Genomic DNA, 24,534 nt, shown 5'->3' with positions numbered 1-24,534 from the left:
TGAACTCCACAGTCATTGAGCACCCTGCCATTCATACACAAACAAACTTTTTTTTTTTTCTTTCAGGACCAAGGATCCCAATTCCCTGCATTGGTAAGTACATTCTCTTTTCACATTGTACCATTTATTTTACAGTTATTAAGCTGGCAGGTAAACAAGAAAATAATTAAATGTTTACAGGAAGTCCTTACTGCGGTGCATTCTATGCTGTACAGTGCTTATAGAAAGTCTACACCCCCTTTCATAATTTTCACCTTTTGTGGCCTTATAGCCTGGAATTAAAATGCATTAAAATAGTTTTTTTTTTTTTCATTTATCTACACATCCAATAATATATCTATATATATATATATATATATATATATATATATATATATATATATATATATATATATATATATATATATATATATATATTCAAAGTTGTTGAAAGGTACAGATCAGGGAATGGGTATAAAAATATTTAAAAGGCCTTGAATATCCCTTGGAGCACAGTCATTAAGAAGTGGAAGCTGTATGGCACCACAAAGACCCTGCCTAGATCAGACTGTCCCTCCAGACTGGATGACCAAGCAAGAAGGAGACTGATCATAGTGTACATGTGCAAAAATACCTCAAGCACTACAAAAATCTGGCCGGTATGGTAGGGTGGCAAGAAGGAAGCCATTACTCAAGAATGCTCACTTAGATTCCTTTTTGAAGTATGCAATAAAACACTCAGGAGATTCCATAGCCATGTGGCAAAAAGTTTTCTGGTATGACGAAACTAAAATGGAACTTTTTGGCCTAAATGCAAAGCGTTATGTCTGGCGCAAACCCAACACATCGCATCACCCAAAGAACACTAGCCCTACTGTGAAGCATGGTGGTGGCAGCATCATGTTATGGGGGTGTTTATCATTGGCAGGGACTGGGGCACTTGTCAGGATAGAAGGGAAAATGAATAGAGCAAAATGCAGAGAAGTCCTTGAGGAAAACCTGCTGCCCTCTGCAAGAAAGATGAAACTGGGATGGAAGTTCACCTTTCAGCATGACAACAACCCAAAGCACACAGCCAAAGCTACACTGGAGTGGCTAAGGAACAAAAAGGTAAATGTCCTTGAGTGGCCCAGTCATAGCCCCGACCTAAATCCAATCAAAAATTTGTGGCATGACTTGAAGATTGCTGTCCATCAACGCTCCCCAAGGAACTTGGCAGAGCTTGAACAGTTTTGTAAAGAAGAGTGGTCAAATATTGTTGAATCTAGGTGTGCAAAGTTGGTAGAGACCTATCCCAACAGAGTCACAGCTGTAAATACACACACACACACACACACACACACACACACACACACACACACACACACATATTTCAGATTGTAGCTAAGATTGTACATCTCAATACTGATAAATAATGCATACGACGTTGCATATTCAGTCACCAATAATCTGTATTGTGATTAATGTAATGTACACGTCCTTGTTTGCTGCATTTACGCATGATCCAACACGATCGCTTCTTTCCACAGTAACCGACAGCACTGTCAACACACGCCTTTATCGTATCTTATACAATAAGTATAGTACCAACAGTTATGCAAAAAAAAAAAGATTGCCATAGTGTTGTAACTGTTTATTTGGTCCCTGTAAACGATCCGTACCTTGAGTAGCACCACCCCCTAGCCTTTGTTATAATACCTCATCAGCATAGACCATGGCTGATTAGAAAATGGCGCTGATACACGGTGACTGTACTAACGTAGTTGAGAGTTGTTTGTTCTAATAAAATACTTGAAAGATTCACCCCTTGCTTCCTTCTCAAGTTACCACACGTATATACGTCCGCAAATTTCCCAGCTCAATCTATTATGTTGACTTCCGGGAATGCTGTGTTTACGTCACTGTTTACATTCCCGACAAGCACTTTGCCGCAATTCAGGCTTCCTTTTCAGCCACAGATGTGAACGCACTTAGGCCCCCTAAAACCTCAACTATGAACAGAAATTTTGAGGCGGCCCAGAGACGGACCAAGGCCGACACAGTAAGTATGAACGGAGTGTGAGTGGCTGAGAGATGGGCCTTGGGGGATTGCTGGACTTATAAAGATTACACTTTGTGTTACCTCGGGCTGCTCCCTCTAAGACGAAACAAGTCTGCTGGCTCAAGCTCTGCTGCCGGTACGAGCACGGCCAGAAAAAAGAAAGAAAACCAAATGAAACAAATCATCAATTAAAAAGAGAGAGAGTATAGAGATCGGGAAATCCTTGGACAGACAGTGTGTGTTGGTTGGAGAGAACAGTCAGAGTAGGACGCAGACCAGGGCCGTGCGGGTAACGACGGCTGGGGTAACGCTGCCGAGTGCAGCACCTTTTATTTTTAGTTTTGATTACTGTATTCTCCTTTCTTTTTTCCTTTTGCCTTTGGTTTTTGATTATTGTTTTGAGCACCTGTAAGTGCGTCCACACCTGTACTGTACTGCCTTTGGTATCCCTGTGGGTTTACTTTTACAATCGTTGGCAGGAAAATCTGTGGTCAACAGCGCCTTCTGTGGGCTGAATAGTGAAAGCACCCTTTCAATAAAAACTGGGCACCTGGGTGGTGTTTCAAATATGCCTGTCTGTCTCCAGTGTCAGTAAATTACGCACCACCCTTCCACAAGGACAAAGAAACATTTAATTACATTTTGTAAAGAGCTCATTTTTAAACCCTTCTGATCAAGTCAGCTTTAATCACATTTATAATACCGATACCGTATTGTTTTGCAAACTCCAATTTTCAATACATGTGTGGCAGGAAATGGCCGAGCGGTGACGTCAGGCCAGAAGCCGGAAAAATAACAAACAGGTAAGTACTGCAGATCAAAAGAACGCGCTGTGCGCGCTGTTTATTCAAACAACAAAAATAAATAAAATGTTTCAACAAAACAAACACTGCTCACAGAGCACAAAAAATGCAAGATGTAAACAAATAAATCTCGAATGCAAAACCAAATAATAAACTCCAGGTCAGGCTGGGCAAATCACCTCCACTGTTCCTGTATAGTTTTTTTGTTTTAAATGATTCTATCTCTCTTGTTCCTCCTCTGGAACACCCACCCGGAGTGCAGTGAGCTGCAGATATTTATACAGGTGACCATCTCCCAATTAACAACAAATTAACGACTTAATTAATTTGGGAGATGGCCACCATCTGCACAAGGTTTAATTTATTGCTGGCAGAAGACGAGTTACTTACTGTCATTATATATATATATATATATATATATATATATATATATATATATATATATATATATATATATATATATATATATTTGTAATACATACTAAAAAAATAAATAAAAACAAATATAAAAATAAATAAATCATTATACAAAACACAAAATAAATTGCACAGGGGCAGAGGGGGAAACCCTGTTCTAAAAATAAATACTGTACAGGGCTGCTCGCCCTGTTACAACATGTTTCATAGCTTACATGACAAAACAGAAAGTCTGCAAACAGAAAATATAGAATCCATGTAAAAAAAGGTTTTTAGAAGCACCTAAAAAGGTCTCCCCACAGTGGCAAAACAAGGTTCTAACGAGAGCCTTTACTTCTTAGAGCATTATTAAGAGAACAGTGGAGGAGATGAAGAAAAGATGGAACGATATTCCGAGGCGCACGAAAGAAAAAGTCTCATATACAACGAGGGCTCATCCTCCACCGTTATTTTACTAATGTCTACAGATTATGTTTATTTTTTTATTATGGCATTCTGGTATTTAACAATAGTGGTTCAGGCAAATTCGAAAAAGGTTGGAAATAAAACGGTTAAAAAAAAGGACAGAGGGAAAGATGATGCAGTTAGTTTGTAGCTAGAGCAAGTACAGTTTTTTGACCATATATACCACACAGATATGCTTTAAAATCATACATAGAGTAAGAAATAAGAGAGTTGTAACTGCATAATAAGACTTTAAGGAGATATAAGCTGTAGTTAAGCTGAAGACTGTTCGTATGCAGCTATATTGTTGCTGAACATACAGTATTTCTGTACAACAATGGAAGGATTATCCACCAATTTGACTGCCATGGATGTAAGTAAATAAAATGTATTCTTTCTGAAGTTTGAAAAGTCTATATGCCTGGAATTGTTCTATACAAAATAAGCACAGTCACTGGATGATGCATCGTAGTGTATAAGCAACCTACTACAAACTCTGAAGCGGTACATTTGTTTATTAAGAAGCCACCGCACATTCCATATTTTATACATTTGTCCTGGTGATGTATTTCAAGCTTGTAACACATCTTCACGTGTTACAAGTACTACTTGTACCAAAATTTTCAATTCCATATTGGTAAATTTCAGTTTTCGCTTCTGAGCATCCTCATCACCATGGCTACTATCAGGCTGAGGTCTTTGTGTGCCATTCATTTTCTTTTAAAATGTGTAGCCTACACATGCAGGGTTGACCCAAACCCACTATTTATTGCGACAGGTGTGTAATTCTCCAATTAATTGTGGTGAGGGGTATTTAAATTGGTTGACTGTGGAATCAACTGCTTTAAGTCATAAAATAGGTCATTATTTTGATGGCGAGTGCATTTTTGATGCACACGCACATTACGTGGATTTTGGACAGTTTTATCCTTTATAAATTGAGGTCATTGTTGATATTTAAGTTCCATTGAAATAATATATTTTCATTTTTCATAATAATGATAAAAAAGTGTGAATTTTTTTAAATATAGCAAAAGTGTTTTGAAAATTGTTCAAATTGCTTATTTGAGCATGTGGCAAAGTGGCTGGTAAGGGAAACAGGTGATGCGGTGCAGGAGTGACAGGCAGACCACGGTAATCCAGTGAAAAGTGTGTTATTTCTTTTCCAGGTCTGGTGACCGTAAAACAAATAAATCCCCGGCAATACACAACAATGTGTTAAATGCGGGGATAACAAAAACATGGCACAGCCTCGAACAAAACAAACACACAGTCACCAGTCCTGGGTGAGTGCAGTCGTGATGGTGGTCAGTGCAAACACAGACAGTGCGGTGTGCAGGGGTGCTCCGGACGGTGCTGACCCTTGGTGACAGCTCTGGAGTAGTGCTTTAACTGTCTGGTGGTGAAAAACACAGACAAACACAACAAGACACAACACGTATATTCTCTTTAACAACGGGAGCTCCTCTCTCGATCCTTCTCTCTCCAAACATTAACCCAAACGAAGGAAAAGATCAGCGTTACCCTGGCCCCTATATGTAATCCCACATGACATCTAGGTAAACGGTTGCAGCTGACTTATTACTTGCAGCTGCCCCTCGTTTACCTTTCAGGTCAATACAGTCTTACAACAGAGTTTCGCTTCTTTCTAGGCTGACCCACTTCCAGATACTTCTCCTCCCGTTCTTTAGCGCCCTCACAGGTCGGGAGGAAGATTTATCACCAGAACTCATTGTATTTCTATCACAGAGCGCTACGATGAAAAATTCTGCACAAAAAAGCCAATTTTTGACATGGAAATTGTCAAAATGAATGGGAAGCTGGGTGATTTATTTTAACAGATTTGAAAATGGATCAGAGATTTCCTTTAACCTGATTGGTCCCTATCTCTGGTAAAGGACCTTGAATGTTATTGCTCAAACTATGTTTAATTTCTGTTTGATCAATCCACCGGAAAATATGTAAATACAGTATTCATTTATTGTGTTTTTTTGTTTTGTTTTTAATTTAGAGTGACCAACTATTATGTTTATGTATTTTCCCCACAATTTGGAATGTCCAGTTTTGTTATTTTCTCCTCACTGCAGCAGGTCCCCACACAGCACAGACGTTCTGAGGGCGTGTGAGCATCATCAGATCTCATAAGCCTAAAGCCAGAATTGCTTTTACAATGAGCAATCCGTTGGGCGGGCTACCGATCTAGGAGAAGAGAGATCAGCCCTGCTTCTTATCCACTCTAAATATGCTTGGTGTTCGCTGTTGCGCAACGAGGAGAACGAGTCCCTGCCGGTTTCCCAAGCCCACGATTCATCACAGCCAATGTGAGGCCCCCTTCAGAGTCCCCAGCAAAGTTCAGCCTCTTTGCACAGCCATGGAAGCTGTGTGACTCATCCTGCGCTCCCAGCGGCAGCGTTTTAACTGGATGAGCCACTCGAGGACCCCCGTTAATTTGACCTTTTTCCTGCTTGATAAAAGGAAATGTCTGTTCTAGTACTTGTTGTAGATCAAGTCTGCTCTGTCGCTGTTCTATAGAGTTTCATCTGTCTATTTAAAATGCTAGTATAGCAAATGAAGTTAAAATAAAAAATCTAGAATAGTGTTTACTGTCAGAGGCAATACATTAACCACAACATAATAAAAACTAGGCTCTGATCTGAAAGACAAGTTGTAGAAATAAAACAACTGGATGCAGACTGATTACTTTCAGCAACTTTATTTCAGCATATAAAAGCAAAAGCATGGTGCTCTGTTCTCTAACTAAGCATGGAGGGTTTTAGCAAGCTTTTTATGAACACACTGAACAACTTACTGAAGAAACAGCATGATTAGCATTAACACGTTGAGGTTACCCGATTTTTAATTACTACATTTTTTTTTTTAACTTTGGCTAATAAATTCTAGGGCCTAACAGTAACTTAGATATTGAACCTACATAAATACACAAAGTGCAGTGAAATCTGAATAAAAAAATAAAAAGTTATGGGTATTTTTATGCTTTTATATGTTTTACATTTTTAAAGAGGCAGTAAACAGTTCACAAATAGTGTTTGCTTTTGTGTATGATGTACCTTAACTGAAGAACAGCTCCAGAGAAGAATTCTTTTTAGTACTATTTACGTGACAACACGATATCACACAAAGAGACATCGTCCACTGCTGGTATACTGAAGCCTGAAGGCTACCAGAACACATATTACACAATTACTCATGGAATATTGAGGAAAACGTTTGCATTCATTAGCAAAAAAAAAATTCTGTATAAAGTTCTGTATAAACTGTCGTCTGGTAAAGGCTCTTCTCGTTATGTTGCCTTTGGCTCAGGCATTTAACAAGGTGGGGCTTACCAGACGGTAAAGCCCTCTTCTTCGGGTTCTATTTCAAGGGTGTCTCAAACTTTTCCCCTAGAGGTCAGGAGAGCTCCGGGCACAGCTAAACCGTCAGTGCTGAACCAGTATCTGAAACTAAGGTGTTAAACTTTGACCCAATTATGGTCAATGTTAACACAGTTGTGTTTTATTTTTCAGATGTCATTATTGCATGGATGAGAGCAAACTTGCCTCATACGTTTAATTATTCTTTGTTTAAATTTTTTTTGTTGTTGTTGTTGTTCAGTCAGCATTCAAAATAACACATTTCAAAATACCATCTTGACCAATTACAAACATGCACACATACAACTGCACTTGTGTTGAATTAGTTAAGTGAAGTCAAATATGTGCAACCAGTTTCACGCCAACATTGTGATTTGTGGAAAGCATTTTTGACTTTTACGCTTGTAGGTGGACTTGCATAATTACAACTCTGCAGCCTCCAGACATGAGAAAAAAATTTACAATAAGAAAATGAACAAGAGTTTTTTTTTTTTTTCTCCTGCAATGCCGTTTTAAATTTCACTCGCAGGCACAACTTTTTCTAAAGGTTGAATTGAGTTGAAAAAATCCCTGCAACTACCTGTGCGAAACGTACATATCTTTTGAATATCAAGTAACAAAGTTTACCTTATCCATGGGTATGTTGGTAAAACCTTGTTTCCAATAACCCCCGAGAGACGAGAGCATGGTTTGAGCTGTGTGGACATAAAATGAGGTTCTCACTCCAACATCATCTTCAAAGCCTTTGATAACAGCTCCATTCACACTGCAGGAACACAAACACATCGGTCTATATGTGTCTTATATAAATATAAACAGTGTGTGCTAGGTCATGCTAAAAGGGACACTTAGTTTGTTTTCAAAATCTGATGTTGCACATGTTGTTTATTCATATTCATAAAATACATTTTCAAAAATTGGTCTGCATAATGATACAAATCCATGACAGATAAATGAGAGACAAGCATGCTTTTGTTAAACACTCATGAAATGCTTTCTATTCTGCATTGGCACATTAGATGACTGACAGGCATTTCAAACCATTTAGAGAAAAAGTCTTTCTAAACCCTCTTAGATTTGTTCATTTTCCCCAACATTTATTATCCTGTTAGAGTGACCAGCCCCATATATAAAAAACAGGCTGTGCTTGACAATATGGAAGCTGCTCCTGTGCTCCTGATTGGCTGGGATATTAAGCTTGTTTAAGTATATATCAGAACCATACATCCCCGTCATGGGCATTGGTATCATGAAAATGCAGATTACCATACCATACATCACACAATGACAAAAGGTACCTCATACAAAAAAAGGAATTGTGGTTGAAGACATATTGCATCATATCTTCAAAGCATTTACTCCAGTCTTTAATTAACTACAAATAAAAAAAAAAAAAAAAAAAACATTTTACATTTTACAAAACTAGAGCCAGGCAACTAAGTTTTTATATTTCAAGTTATCTTAAGCACTCTCAGTGTGTTTTGTTTTTCATTTTGTAACATGAGTTCTTCTCCTTTCAGAAAATTTGAGTTAATTAAAAAATGAAGGCAACTCTTTAAAAATACAGCTCTGTATTTCTTCCTAACTGAAAAGTCAGGCCACACATTCTCCAGCAGATGCCTTAGACTACTGCCTTAGACTCCATTTTGTTTTTTGCATTATGTTACATAAGATATGTCTCCTGAAACAGTCAATAATAATCAGATTTATAACCAGGTGTTTTATGGTTCTGTGAGACCATCTATAGTCGTGGTTGAGCTGACCATGCCCCCAGCGGTTCTTCTATTGAAGTAGTGGAAACATGTATCTTTAACAAAACTTCTCTAAGACCCTACCCTGGATTAGCAAATACAAATACTTTAGAGCCTCGTACCGGAATATGTAATCATGCGAGTCGATTTCAGCACCCTTCCGAGAGCCGTTCAAGATCCCTCCATTCCCAACAGCAGCACAACGGATACAACTGTCATTCCTCTTGGAGCTGAGCAGGACTTTCTGTTCCTTTAGCCCAGGTACCAGTTCCACTCCCTGTTTGACTTCTAAAGCAAAACAGGACACAGAAAATTATTTCTCACTAAGCCACCAGCACCACTTCTAGCTTCTAGCAGGTGTTTCCATGCAGGCTCCATTCCAGTACTAACTGGGGGTAACCTTGCTTAGCTTTTTTATCTTTCGAACGCTCACACATGAGATAAGGCGGCTCTGGGCCGACCTAAACTGTAAGTGTGAATGAGGTGTTAGAGACAAAGCATGTTTCTCTTCATAGGAAACGTATCAATTTCTTTCAGCGAAAGCTAACAGAGCTAAGCTGGCAGCTACACCTAACGAGAATGCTCTCTGTGCATCTTTTACTGTGTCACACTGGATAGCCAAAACTAGTAAACCCCACAATATTAGAGAAACTATTTTCTGCCGTGTGCCAAGCAGGTGTTTTTGATTATGATGGGACAAAGTGCTGCCAGTCAGCTTGATTCACTCCCCCTGTCTAACTGGTGGCTGGCATATTCACAGTATGGTTATTGACCTGTATGAGCAAATGATCAAGGTAAAGCAAAGTATTTTTTATTTTTTTTTTGCTGTTCAGTTGGATGAAATGCCTGATGTGTCAAGGGGCTGCTCAGATGCTCACCTCCATTAGATTTTAAGATGACAGCACGTGCCCCCCCACTTTGAATATGGGGGGGTCAAACTATATATTTTGCCCCCCACAAAATTTTTTTGTTCATTACACCGTGTAACAATTTTTAATTTTTTTTTGGTTCCTGGGTAGTAAGTGTTATTTCCTAATTGCTTATGCCTCAAAAGTATAGAAAATGGCTATTATTCCACAAACTTTGTTTTTGTGACCAGGATAGTGATATTTTGAAATTTACCTGTTTTCCAGAACATTCCAGATAGATTCAGTGCTGAGTAAACTTGGAGTAACTTGTAGAACTTTCTAGAACTTTCCAGTAATATAAATAGTAGTATAAATACAGGGGCCTTAAGCCCACCAGTTCAGTTTAGTTCCAGCTGCCTAAGTGGATACATATCTGCATTTTTCTGAGATGGCATCAAGAGGCTGCAGTGGTGGCATTCCTGATGGGTCCCCAAGGCGGTTTTACCAAGTTTCCCTGCTATCTTTGCCTTTGGGACAGCAGGGACACCAAGGCACACTACCACAGGCGGGACTGGCCACAGCAGACTGAGTTCTCTGTGGGGAGGAACAACGTCAAGTAGGAGCCACTGGTGGACCCTCGGAAGGTGCTGATGCCACCACTGCACATCAAATTGGGCCTTATGAAACAATTTGTCAGAGCTCTAGATAAGGAGTCGGCAGCCTTCAAGTACCTTTAAGACTTCTTCCCTAAGCTGTCTAAGGCAAAGGTCAAAGCCGGTGTCTTCGTCGGACCACAGATAAAGAAGATCCTGGAGTGCAGAATTCCCCAAGAAGCACACTAGTAGGAGACAGCGGCTTGGAACAGCTTTGTCGCAGTGGTTCGGGGCTTCCTGGGCAATCACAAGGCCGAAAACTATGTGGAGCTGGTTGAAACTCTGGTGAAGAACTGTGGCACAATGGGCTGTAGGATGTCCCTCAAAGTCCATATCCTTGATGCTCATCTTGATAAATTCAAGGAGAACATGGGAGCGTACTCGGAGGAGCAAGGCGAGTGCTTCCACCTTCATATACTGGACTTTGAACGCCGCTACCAAGGACAGTATAATGAGAACATGATGGGAGACTACATTTGGGGGCTGATTCGTGAAAGTGATTTACAGTATAATCGTAAATCCCGAAAAACTACTCACTTCTAAATCTTTTGTAGTCATTTTTTTATTACTTTAGTATAAATACATGTTAATTTGGATTCATATGTTGTTTTTTTCCGACTTTATGTGAACGAAAAGACACAAATTCACCCGTTTACTCATTGGAAATAGGTAAATTTCAAAATATCACTGTCCTGGTCACAAAAGCAAAGTTTGTGGGGAATAATAGCCATTTTCTATACTTTTGAGGCATAAGCAATTAGGAAATAACACTTACTACCCAGGAACAAAAATTGTGTTACATAGTGTTATTTATGTATTATACCTTGTTGTGTTTGGCATTGGTTTTTCTTTAAAATCTTTAAAGTAAAATATAAAAATGGAAAAGTATTCAGAGGATGGGTCACATTTATAAATAATCACAATAAATTCTCCCTTCAGCACGAACACATTGATTTGACCCATGGTCTGCACCATGGCTAACGTTAGCTAACAGTAAGAAATATTAATACTTAGTCATATGTTTTTTATTTATTACTCGCAAAACTATCTGAAGGAAGAGAGTATAAGACCATTATTAAAAGAAAAAAGGTAAGGAAGAGAGAGCACTGTTATTAAAAATTAATTAATGTTGGGTTTTAAAATTAAAAATAGAGTAATGCTGCCGTGGGGCCATGAACAACTTTAGTTCTCACCAAAATCTTTTATTTTTAACTTGGATTAAGCAGTAGTAAATACATCAACATCATCAGTGGCATTTTACAGTCACACAAGCCTGATTTTACTTTTGTGAAAACAATGGCTACAATTGTTTTTTCATTAGAAACGTGTAACTTGGTTGTTCTTTGCTGATGTTAATGTTCAAAAAGATCGGAAAACAGAGGGGTGGATTAGAAACCCCCTTATTACTGAAGCGACTACAAGTGCTAATTCGCAACTTACAGCAGAAGAAACATTGATGGACCTTTCTCGCGATGAAACACTGAAGCTCAGATTTTTTCAGCATATTTATGGATTTCTGTGCGACAATAATATTCTGAGCTATCATTTGCAGCTCTGAAAGCGTTCATGCCTTTCCCTTCTACCTACCTGCACTAACTTTACTAAAAAAACAAGTACAGGACCCGTCTCTCTGTTGAAGATGACCTTCACCTTTACCTCAGCCACATGGATGTGTTTATCCATGCAAGCTCACCCCACCCATTAGGTAAGCAATGTAAAGTTTTTAAAAATATATTTTTTGTATACGGTCGGCTATAGAAATAAGCAATGCTTATATCTGAGTTTTGTCGATATTGCCGTAATGCATGTTTTACTTATCAATACTAATTATTCTGCAGCAGTACAGGGCAGTGGGGTCGCAAAGTAATTTTTATTGGTAGAAGGGGGTCACAGTTCCACGAAGTTTGAGAACCACTGGTCTAGATCGATTGAATACAGTATATGCTAAGTGACTTACAATGACTCAATGACATAGTTCAGTGTTTGCAAGTGATACAACATGCGTATGTGGTGCTGTGGCAGTGTGGCAGGGTGAAAGCCCTGCCAGTGCCTGTGTGTTGGTGTGGGTAATAATGGATTGGCAGAGAGGGGGTTAAATTGCTCCTTGTCAAAACATGTGGGAATGTGGTTTGGATTTGAATAAATGGTTAAATGAATAATTAAGGCTCCAGCCACATGTGTCTAAATAGGGTGATCACGGGTGTTAGTTGGTTAGTTTTGGAGTTAATGTTGCTCTTAGAGGTGCGTTGTGTGTGTTATTGTGTTCTGTATCGTCTTGTAATACATGGCTTTTTTGTGTAGCCTGTTATTTTGGCCCGTGTGCCATTTTTGTTTGTTAATATGTTTTGTTAAAATCTGTTTACTGTTTTGTTTATTTATTATTATTATTATTATTATTATTATTATTATTATTATTATTATTATTAAACGTGCACCTTTGGACTTTGAAACCTGCAATTTCTGTGTCTGAGTCTCCCTTCCTGGTGGAAACAGCTTGCCAGTGACGCTGTCCTGCCACAGCTGCATGTCACAAATGTACTGGTCCTGTATTGATTTTAATATTTCTTGTAGACCTTTACAGAGGCCCTTGCTATAATGGAGACCTGCTCTGACACCAACACCACGTCATGCATTGCAGATCCTGATATTCCATGCAGGTCATCCATCAATGTACTAACCAAGACCATGTGTGCAAATCAAGGTAGTATGGTTACAGACTATCACTAGGAAGGCCCTGTGTGTGGCAGAATCATTTTCAAGCTCATTCCTCACCTGTGTAATTAGTCCCCATCCATCCATATGGAGGGTTGAAATGTTCCAGCCTCTTCCACTCCTCATCATTAAAGTGTTCTTTGTGCATGAAGAGGCTGATGTCAGGGATGAAGATCTGTTTAAACCAATCAATTTCAGCAGACCTGGATCTTATAGACTCTGGGCAGGTCTGTAAGAGAGACACTGAGAAACTGTAGTGGGCTAGGGATGTGAGATAAGGTTGGAAGAAGAACTTCTCAAAATACCAACAGTGTAAAAAATCCATATAAAAATGTATTTATTTAATTATTAGAACATAAGAACATAAGAAAATGAACAAACAAGAGGAGGAAGCCATTGGGGGCATCTAAACTTGTATTGTGCATTTGGGTCATAGATTCTAAGTATGCCTGTACAAACAAATGATTCGTAATAATTCACATATCATTGTCTCAGAGAAGAGTAGAGGGAGCAGAGCTGCAGGCATCGGATTCCTACATACATCTACTCTAATGGATTTCCCAAGGATTCACTATCTAAAAACACACTTTTAAAAATAATAATTTTCCCTTCATACTAAGGAGTATTTGGTGAATTTAGCCTTTTTTTTTCAAAATTCCTTTTTGTGTGTTTCGTAAATACTTTAGCCTGCTATTTTATTATACAATCTGTTGAAAAGAAAAGCAATGCGATCATCAGTATCAGTAACTTCACTGCAATATGAATAAAACTTCAGTAACATTTGAACAACTTTAATTTAAAACAAAATACGTATTTCTGGTAAAATATATACAATTCTTAACTCAAAATCCATTCAACTTTCAGAGAGATGAATATTAAATTGAGTGGTCCATAGAAGTGCACCACTTTAAGCCTGGCCAGGCATTCAAAATATGGTTCTAAGAATAAAAAACTACAGTTTAAATGTTTGCTATTTACCTTTTAAGTGTTAGTTTTAGGAAACGTTGCCCCTTTAAATGTTTTGGGGGACCTTGGCCTGTTTAAACCCTGCACTGATGCACTGCACTCCTGTTGGGAGTTCCTTCTGCTTTGTTTGCTGCTGAAGGTTTGCTGTGGGGTATTTGAAAAGTGTTCAGGTTTGCAGTGGGATATTTGAAAAGTGTTCAGGTTTGTAGTGGGATATTTGAAAAGAGTTCAGGTTTGCAGTGGGATATTTGAAAAGTGTTCAGGTTTGCAGTGGGATATTTGAAAAGAGTTCAGGTTTGCAGTGGGATATTTGAAAAGTGTTCAGGTTTGCAGTGGGATATTTGAAAAGTTTTCAGGTTTGCAGCTGGATATTTGAAAAGTGTCCAGGTTTGCAGCTGGATATTTGAAAAGTGTTCAGGTTTGCAGCTGGATATTTGAAAAGTGTTCAGGTTTGCAGCTGGATATTTGAAAAGTGTTCAGGTTTGCTAAGCAGATTTAGTTTTAATGTAAAACTGTGTTAAGTTAAAAAGGTCAGTGTGTTTGACTAGCTTTTGTTTTGTTAGAACAATTTTAAAACATTTTTCTTCTACTAAGCAACGTTGCTGACACTTATTTTTGTCCTTGCCTTTTACAAGGAAAAAGCCCTTGTTTTTCCTAATTCGACTGCAAGCTGTTTTTCTCGTGGATTTTGTGCTGCTGCACGATACCTGCTCTACGATTACTGCTGAAATTCCTATTCATGTAATTTTGACAGTCGTGGGGAAGCACTGATGTCACTCTGTGCCCTGGTTGTTGTTTTTGTTTTGTTTTTATCTTATACAAGTTTCATTGGCTTTGTGTTATTTGTTCTGAAGTTATGTTATACACATAATTTAACATGAACACTTGCAAACGGATTATAGGAGATTAGGATATGTATTTGCATCTCAGTAAGATGAGGATTCTTGAATTTGATGTTTTTTGACTTGTGGAACGATGTTAATCGTACCAAACTTGTCAGGTCACTGTCTGAGTGAAAAATGTACAGCCCTTCCTGCATTCAGCCCTGTCACTCCTTCCAGTGACGTCATGAGATTATCTGTAGTGTTGCTTTCCCAGTATGATTACGACTGATGGTTTCTCTGCACACCCCTCATTTTAAGTATTTAGTTTCATGAATAGGGAGCCCCTATTTTAATATATAAAACATCAGTACTGGTAGACACCTGAGACACTGTTGGGTTTGTGAGTTTTATAAACAGCTGGTATATAACAAAGTGTGCATGTTAACCGCATTGATTAAGGTGTATAGACAAAAATTGATTGGGTCATTCCATGACAAATCATACCAGAAATGTTGGATTTTAAACCTTATCTTCACCGATTACACCAGACTTGTTTCTTAGGGTTGTTTCAGGCAAACAAGCTCAACTTTACACATTTTTAGACTGATCAGGTCAAGGGGTTAAAAGTTATAGAGAGGTCAACATGTGATTGATGGGTACCCCCCAGTAATCTTAATTAACCAACCTTTTACTCAGAAACTAAATTTGAAAGATAACAAAAGGAATTTACACCTTAACAAAGTTTTTTTTACCTTTGACCTTAATTCTCAAATGGACAAGAAAAAAAACAAGGTCTCTGCTTTCAGGAAGGTAATATTTTTGGTTTGCATTGAAAAACTCAAAACCCTACCTGCCCCGCCCCCCATTTCTAAGAAACCTGAATAATCCTCAGAGGACATGAGTAAATGAATAACACATCAGTGGGAGAAAGTCAGCACCTGTTGGAAAACATGGAATGAGAATTGATTAGCAGTTTGCTACGCATGCAGACTAGCAGAGCTATACTGGTGTTCTTTTCTGAAAAGAGACTAATATTGCAGACTGTTTGGTTCAAGTTGCATGTACTGCTAACAATTTATGACATTGACTGCAAGCTATAACAGCGCTGTGGACCAGAAGGGGCCAGGCACTAAGACTTTTGGAATGAAAAGCATAAAGGAGCTGAAAGCTCCCAGAGACTGCTGTTGGACCCAAAGGGTCTCAGGGAGAATATAAGATAATGCCACTGGACTCAAAGGATCTCAAGCAATAAGGAGAAATATGAACAAGGAAGATGACAAAAACCAGATGTGTCGATCTTTTGGGGCACCAGGGGTCTGAAGAGGAGTGCATTGAGTTCAGAGGTCGTCACACTAGACTACACACACACACACACACACACACACACTAAATTAAATACAAATGGTATATAATGTGTTGTACCTTTGCTATTGGTTAAGTGTCAGAGAAACTGAAGATGAGCCATCTATATAGAAGGGTATTTAATGTCATGCAAAAATTGTAAGAATGGGTAATCCAGGGGTCTCAAACTTCTGGCCCGCTAAATAGTTACACAAAAGTAACTGGATCTTGCTTTCCTTGTTGATATCACCCAAGAGTTGAATAATCTAAACCTGAAGCAACAAGGTCCTGGTCAGCTTGTGGCAACAGTCTTTGATGATGTGAAAGTATTCACAACTAAACTGAAACTGTGGAAAAATCAGACTTCTCAGAGTAATCGCACTCACTTCCCATCATGCAAGTCACTTCTGGAAGAGCTGGACATTGAAATGCAGTTCAGAGGTGCTGAATACGCTGCTAAACTTGACCTGCTTTTGGAAGAATTTGATCAGTGGTTGCAGATTTTAGAAAGCAAAGAATAAGCTTCCAGTTGTTTGCTGATCCAAATTTTAGTTGATGTGGAAACAGCACCAAGTGATTTACAGATGGAGCTCATTGATCTCCAATGCAACACACCTCTGAAGAAGAAATTCAAAGAAGCCTAAGGAGATGTCACACAGTTCTTCAAGCAGCTACTACTCTCTTTCCCACAGCTTTGCAAAAACTTTTTTTTTTTTTTTAACCAATATCATCTTTCGTGATGTCATTGACCCTACATTAGGATTTCAGGGTCGACATTGGCCCGCATGTAAATTGAGTTTGAGACCCCTGGAGGAATCTGTTTGTCCTGTACCTGGGACCAGTCTCCCTGCATATTTCAATAAACCTAACAACTGATTGAAGAAAAAGACTTTGTGCATTTTCTTGAATCTACTTGCTCACTCCTTGCTAAGTTACTTCATCAGCACATTTTATTCCAGGTGAACAATTACTTTTATGTGGCATGGAGATGCTACTAGCACTGCTATGACAGTAATAAAGTAAAGTATGGAAGGTTTTGCACTCAGTTCAGAATTTGAGAACTTCCCATTGATGTGAGTATAATAGGTACCAGAAATTCTTTCAATCCAAACTCTTCCCCCTAGTGAAGGAAAAACTTCCCCACCTGAGGAAAATTGATTACTTCAGCAATGGTTGTGCTGCCCAGTACAAAAACCGGTTCAATTTTATAAATCCTGCCACCATAAACTGGACTTCAGCTTGGATGCAGAATGGAATTTTTTGCAACTTCATATGGCAAAGGCCCTTGTGATAGTATTGGGGGAACAGTCGCACGAAAGACTGCAAGAACGAGCTTGCAGCGTCCCACTGATGGCCAGATTGTAACCCCTGAAGACATGTATTCATTCAAGACTGCCTTCGACAGCATAACCTGCATCTCTGTATCCAGAAAAGACATCATGGCCAATGCTGAACACTTAAAACATAGGTCCACATTAACCATAAAGGGCACTAAACACCTGCATAGATTCAACCCCATTTCCCAGACTCAGCTTCAAGTCTGTTCCCTCTCCATAAGTGAATCAGAAACTGTAAGTATCTCCTGGGATGGCTCTGATGAATCCAAAGCTGAGGAAGAAGATGCAGTTTTATATCCGAGAGGAAGATTAGTTTCTGTCATCTATACAGATACGTATTGGATTGGTTTGATTGAAAATGTGTCTGAGGAATTTGGGGACTTTTATATCCAATTCATGCACCCGAGTGGGAAAACACAGCAGTATCGCTGGCATTATTTGCAGTGTTATATGCCCTAGTCTCACTTTGTCTTTGTCAAGAGGCTACAAGTTTCAGAATCAAGATCTCAAAAAGACTGAGCAGCTGTGGAGAGAGAGAAGGGTTCATTGACCAATGTAACCTGTATTGAGTAAAAGTTATTGTTCACCTGAAATAAAAGTTGCAGATTTCCCCCCACTGATGATGTGTTATGCATTTACTCATGCCACCTGATTCAAATTAAATGTTTGTTATCTGAAGGTTGTTCAGGTTTCTTAGAAATTGGGGGGAGGGGGGCAGATTAGATTTTGATTTTTTTCAATACAAACCAAAAATATTACCTTGCTGAAATTTTGAACAGATGAAGCCAAGAGCTTGACCTTTTCTTGGTCATTTTGAGGGTTTTGGGGGGTTTCATCCCAAAATGTAAAAAACTTTAAGGTGGAACTTCATTTTGTTTTCTTTCAAATGTATTTTTTCTAAGGTTGCATTAACTGTACAGTACATAACTGTTTTACAAAGAAATAAGACTTTATAAGAAACATCAAACCAACACTCATAGCTTTCCTTACTGTGTTTTTTGCAGAAGGGTCCCGGTGGTAGTCCTCCTCTATGTCCCACTTGGGGTAGAGTATAAAATCCTCGATCTTCAAGGGCTTCTTTGTCTGTGGCCGTGGTTTTTCTGTGGTAGGCTTCTTTGTCTGGGGTTTGGATCTTCCTATGGTAGTCCTCTCTGTTATGGGTTTGGGTTTTTCTCTGGTAGACTTCTTTGTTGTCAATTTGGGTCCTCCTACAGTAGTCGTCTCTCTTATGGATTTGGGTTTTTCTCTGGTAGACTTCTTTGTTGTGGGTTTGGGCACATTCACAGCCATGGCTTGCTTTTCCACAGTGGGTTTGAGAGGTGGCTCCTGGCTCATCACTGTAGATCTTAGCGAAGTAGTTGCTTTTTCTCCTAAAGTTGTTTTGTATCTGTTTTCTGGAATGGGGGCAACCTTGACATACCTACAGTATTGTTGGATTTAGGATTAATACTTTTAGTGGTGGAAAGGGGAAATTAAAATGCACATTTTACAATATTTCCATAAACAACATGTGCATGCACTATAACAAGTAATGACGAGATGAGATTAACTTGTTTAGGTAGCTTGTTTTGTTTACATGTTAATGTAGGTTATTTATTTTTTGTTAACTGTTAGTTAAAAATGTATAGCAAGCCAGATAAAACTGCAAATACCAGAGATTTATGGATGATAAATACCCAGTCGATCTTATTATAGCGATCTAGGTTAACGCAGACAGGCGTCTCACACAGGGCTAGGCAATCCACACACAGCCGGAGGGCGGGAGTGAACCCAGGACCTGTCGCATTAAAGCATAGTGCCAATACCGCTGTAAAAAAGAGCCGGCTCCTTTGCAAGGAGCGTATATATGGGCTTTTTATGTGATTACGTCACCTATCAGCCATGCTGCTGCCTTCCCCCATGCACGCTACACTCTCCCCTGCCAGCCTCAAGTCGGCCCCAGACTTACTCACCAGGCTATAGTCCAACAAGTGAGTGCCAGGGTACCTGTGTCTACTTCTGACACCAATGTAGTGAAATAGTTTAACGCAGGCAGGCACATTACACAGACGAGGCAATCCACACACAGGCAGAGAGTGGGCACGAACCCGGGACCTCTTACACTAAAGCACAGCACCAATACTGCTGTACAAAAGAGCCGGCTCTTTTGAAAAAAAAACAGAAAGCATAAATAAAACTAGGCTTGTTTCTAGGTATGGAAGTTTACCATGGGAAGTCTGCATGGTAATTGGCCAGTTTATCATGTTTGTACTCGTCTGTATTCTAACCATGCTATATATATATATATATATATATATATATATATATTTTAGTGTAAAGTTACATTAAATACGTTTCATGGTATTTCAGTTGTCTATGCACCATATCATTAATTACTGAGAAGAAAATATTCAGTTTGTTTAATTAAAGAACTCTGCAATGATGTGTTTCCATGCTTCCCTTCCATTACTAATATGAAGTCTAAAATAAAGCACCTTCAAACATAAAAGAAACCAAAAAAAAAAAACGAATTTTTGCCATTGTTATTTAATATAGACTATTAATAAATAATTAGTTTTGTTTGTTTATTTTATATTTTAAGGTGCTTTAATTTAAAGTAACTAAAACATTTAAACAGGAATTTTCACATATGAACAGCCAGTTGAATGCTTAAAATAACAAGCACAAACTAAACTAATAAATCAGAAAAAATAAAAAAAAAAAACTATCAAGGGTAAGCGCAAAAATTATATTATGAAATTCGTACATTGGCATACAAAAGTAATTTGAAACTAACTAAACTACCGCAGCAGAGATGAAACTTAAGTTACGGGAGTGAAAATGACTTTAATACATTGCAGGTAGGTCTACGAAGTTACAAAAAACTACAAAAAGTCAAGATATGAAAGAAAAAGCAATGATAGAGCCCATACTATATAAGTAAGAGTGTTATCATGAAGGCAAATATATATAAATGAAACTCACCGGTTTAGATAATCCACACTTGTTTCATATTTAAACATTAAAAAAGAGGCTATGATTAGTATAAAAACTATGGACATCAGACCAAAAATTCTCTTCTTCAAACTCTGACACTTCATGCTGTAACAGTAACAGAGCTTCATGCTGTAAAGGTAAAGGAGCTACCTGCACACTGAAGTTATCTGCCTGTTTTGGGAGTACACTGTGACCTGAGGGAGGTTCCTTCAATGATTTACTTCTCTTATTGGCAAACAGAATTGTTTCAGCATTTACCTGCATCCCTCATTCATTTAAAAAACTTGCCAGCTTTTACATTAAAGTACATATATATTTTAGAAGGTTATTTTATAATACACTCATTATTTCAATAAGGTGATCCTTTTATTATCTTCCTGAGCTGAACATGTCACCTCTAACCTCTGCTGCAAGCACACCAGCAGAACTGGTTTTAGTCCCAGCGCATGGGTTTTACAGTCTGTCTTGTTTTTTAAAAATATCTGTTTGATTTTTCTTCAGTGCCAGCAACTATCTTAGTGCACCATGGCGACAAGAACTCAGGATCAGTTAAACTACATTTCAAATATGTTGCGAGCAGCCAAGGCAGGGTTGGAGATGTTTAAACGCTTCTAGCAATTTTTGTTGTTGGGTTGGGTGACAAACATAAGCACAGAAAAAGTCGCTTCCTCAAGCTTGTAATTAAGGGTAGGGGCAGCTTCTCCCAGGACTGATACAGCAACACACTCGGAGCTCTTCAGCTGCAGACCTTGTTTTTATATCACATGGCTCTCTGATTCTTACAGTAAAATCCATTGCTTTATCTATCAGTGTGACAAAGTGCCCGCCCCTCTGTATAAATGTTGGTGTATAGTCATTGGTACACGGGATATAAATGGGTCTGTAACACGAGGGTTTAAAATGTATATTTGTATTTAGGCACGGGATTGTACATCACTTCACGTACATTTAAAGTAGTTAATATGTGAGCACGAGGTTGCACATAATTAATTCACATGCTGGGATTCAAGTGAATAATTAATTAGTAATTGAATCCCAGCACAACAGTATATATAGATGCACGTTTTCACATCCTCGCGGTTGGGTGTTCGGTGAGTGGAGAACGGGAGAGAGAGGAGAGTTAAAATATCAATTCACGGGGCGGAGCTATGGCCCCTGATAGTGTTTATTGACAGAGTTAGTAAACATATACACATGGAGAGAGGGGTTCCGCCTCTTCAAGGCCCAACATTTACTTGATCGATAGACACGATAAACAGGAGGGGGGCCACCGTCTTTGAGGTGACCCGACATACGAGAGGGGCACCGTCTCTGAGGTTACCCAACATACGAAGAGGCTCGCAAACCAGAAAGAAAGACATGAATTAGTGTTGTTAACACAAAAGAGGTTCCGGCTCTTCGTGACCCAACATATACAGTAGGGTGGTTCAGTCGCTGAGGAGACCCGACAAACAGGAGGGGGGCCATCAACTTTGAGGTGACCCGACATACCAAGAGGGGCACCGTCTCTGAGGTTACCCGACATACGAAGAGGCTCGCGAACCGGAAAGAAAACATAAAGTTAGTATTTGTTAAAACATATAATGCGTGGTGTTCCGCCTCTTCAAAGCCCAACATAATAGAAGGGGGGTTCCATCGCTGAGGAGACCCGACAAACAGGAGAGGGGCCATCATCTTTGAGGAGACCCGACAAACACGAGGGACGCCACCGCTTGGGGACCCTCACATAGAGGCATCAGACGTGAAAGAAGAATCCCAAAAGAAACATACAAGCAGATGGAAGGGTTTGGCCGGAGGTCCCCTCTGACTCATGGAGAACCCTCCTCTATGAGGTAAATGAAGCGGAGCTTAACAAAGGGTTGGAGAAAGTGGAATCACTAACCCCCCAAAAGATGGACCCCCAGGTCCCCGCTGACGCAACATGAAGAAGAAAAAAGAGAGAACCGCCAATGCATAAGAAAGAAGAAAAGAGAAAACATTTAGACAAAAGAAAACAAACACTTAACGTGACAAAGGGATTAGTAGACTGTACCCTAATGACTATGTGAAGACCCTCTGCACAGTGGAAAGAAAAAAAAAACCTTTTCTTTTAATTTTATTTCTTAGGGGGAAATCTTTGGTGGCTCAGGCAGAAAGGTCGTCCCCACTCTGGACATACTAGCAATGGACTGATGTGCGGAGGATATTTCAAATGATGAAGAACAAATATAAGTTTCAACTGCTGATGAAGTCCAGCTCCCCATATTTTTAATTAAATGCTGGTTAATGTTGGCTTTTGCAGCTGAAGTAGCTGCCCCTATTCTAAATGAATGAGGAGTGTCGAATTGCGAAGGAAGACTTGCTCTGGACACCACGGTGGAAAGGTGTGTTGAAAACCAATGCCTTGATACAACCGGCTTGAATTGATAAACAAAGGGTCGGAGGATGAAATGGCCTTGCGTTCTGCAATGTACTTCAACATGGAAGTGAAGGGACACAGAGGAGAGTTGATCTTAGAAGCTGAATACATTGTCCTTGCCGCTGTTGATCTGTTTTTGAAATGCGAAGAAATAAGATGAAATGAGAATCTGCGATGAGCTTGAGATCACTGCAGCGGATACCGAGGGTAGGAAAGCTGGCAATAGAAGGAACTGTATATTCAGAACATCTCAAAAACCCGAAAAATGCAGACAGACATATGACTTCCTGTGGCAGGCTGGCGAGTGGATAGAGGCCCAGAGACAGACTGCAGTTCAAAAAAATAACTATTTTATTATAAATAAACACAAAATGAAAGGGCACAAGGGCCAAAACAAAGCAATTTAAACACAAAAAAGATAAAAAGCAAAACTTACAAAAATAACAGTTTCCAGGCTGGGCAATGCCTTCACTGGATTCAAACTTTCTAAACAACCCAAAAAAAACCCAACCTGCTTCCTCAGCTCCCTCTCTCCAAATGAGAAGCAGAGGCCTCCTTTTATATCAGGTGGCTGGGCGCTGATTGATCATTAATCAACCTAATCAACTAATCAACCCCAGCCACCTGAACATAATAAACCCAGGCAGGTAGGGGAAGTTAACCCCATCCCTGCCAATTTAAAAGGGCAGAGCTTTGCTCTGCCACACACCTCCCCCCATGTACAACGTACACCGGCCGCAATCGGCCAACTCCCCCCTCCCCCCCCCCCCCTCCCCCCAAGAGTCCAATTATGTCCCTTGGGTGGGCTGTTATGGTGGGTGGTGGTGGGCGGGGTTGATGTCGGAGCCCCCAAGCCTTCTTTGGTTGAGGGGGCCCCGAATGTCCAAGGTAGCATGGCGACGGCGGCCCGGCTCCCTCTGGTGGCGGAGGCGGCGGCGGCCCTCCTCCCTCTCTGGCTCTGGGAGCGACGGCGGCTCCTCCTCCCTCTCTGGCTCTGGGAGACGGCGGCTCCTCCTCCCTCTCTGGCTCTGGGAGCGACGGCGGCTCCTCCTCCCTCTCTGGCTCTGGGAGCGACGGCGGCTCCTCCTCCCTCTCTGGCTCTGGGAGCGACGGCGGCTCCTCCTCCCTCTCTGGCTCTCCAATATTACAACGGCGGCTCCTCCTCCCTCTCTGGCTCTGGGACGACGGCGGCTCCTCCTCCCTCTCTGGCTCTGGGAGCGACGGCGGCTCCTCACCCCTCTCTGGCTCTGGGAGCGACGGCGGCTCCTCACCCCTCTCTGGCTCTGGGAGCGACGGCGGCTCCTCACCCCTCTCTGGCTCTGGGAGCGACGGCGGCTCCTCACCCCGACTCTGAGCTCTGGGAAATAACGGCTCCTGGGCCCTCTCTCATCCTCCCTCTGGGAGCGACGGCGGCTCCTCACCCCTCTCTGGCTCTGGGAGCGACGGCGGCTCCTCACCCCTCTCTGGCTCTCGGGAAGGCGGCTCACCCCTCTTTATTGGAGTGACCGGGGCATCTCCCATGTCTACAGCCAGGTAATTAACCACCATGAGGGCAACCTCTGGGAAGGAGGCCGGGTGGTGCTGTTCCTCCCACTGTTCCCACCTCTCCCCATCTCGACGCCACAGCGTGTTGATAACTATGGGGAGATCGTGGACGAGGTCTGCCTCAGGGT

At 40.2% G+C, this 24,534-nt stretch overlaps 1 protein-coding gene across 1 annotated transcript in view; it reads right to left on the bottom strand.

Annotated features, from left to right (window-relative positions):
- LOC121295260 (alpha-N-acetylgalactosaminide alpha-2,6-sialyltransferase 1-like) overlaps positions 1 to 19,201 on the bottom strand; it is a 38,305-nt gene extending 19,104 nt beyond the window's left edge. Inside the window, exons 1-4 of the mRNA XM_041219707.1 lie at positions 18,478 to 19,201; positions 13,080 to 13,248; positions 8,929 to 9,094; positions 7,683 to 7,821 (exon numbers count right to left, since the gene is read on the bottom strand). Coding sequence (XP_041075641.1) covers positions 7,683 to 7,821; positions 8,929 to 9,094; positions 13,080 to 13,248; positions 18,478 to 18,822 — 819 coding nt within the window. The 5' untranslated portion in view covers positions 18,823 to 19,201. The remainder of the gene's footprint in view (positions 1 to 7,682; positions 7,822 to 8,928; positions 9,095 to 13,079; positions 13,249 to 18,477) is intronic.
- Positions 19,202 to 24,534: the final 5,333 nt, after the last annotated feature.

This window comes from Polyodon spathula, chromosome 20 (assembly GCF_017654505.1).
Source record: "Polyodon spathula isolate WHYD16114869_AA chromosome 20, ASM1765450v1, whole genome shotgun sequence".
Lineage (NCBI taxonomy): Eukaryota > Metazoa > Chordata > Actinopteri > Acipenseriformes > Polyodontidae > Polyodon > Polyodon spathula.
The sequence above is the reverse complement of the archived record's forward strand: the minus strand, read 5'-3'. Positions and strand labels throughout refer to the sequence as shown.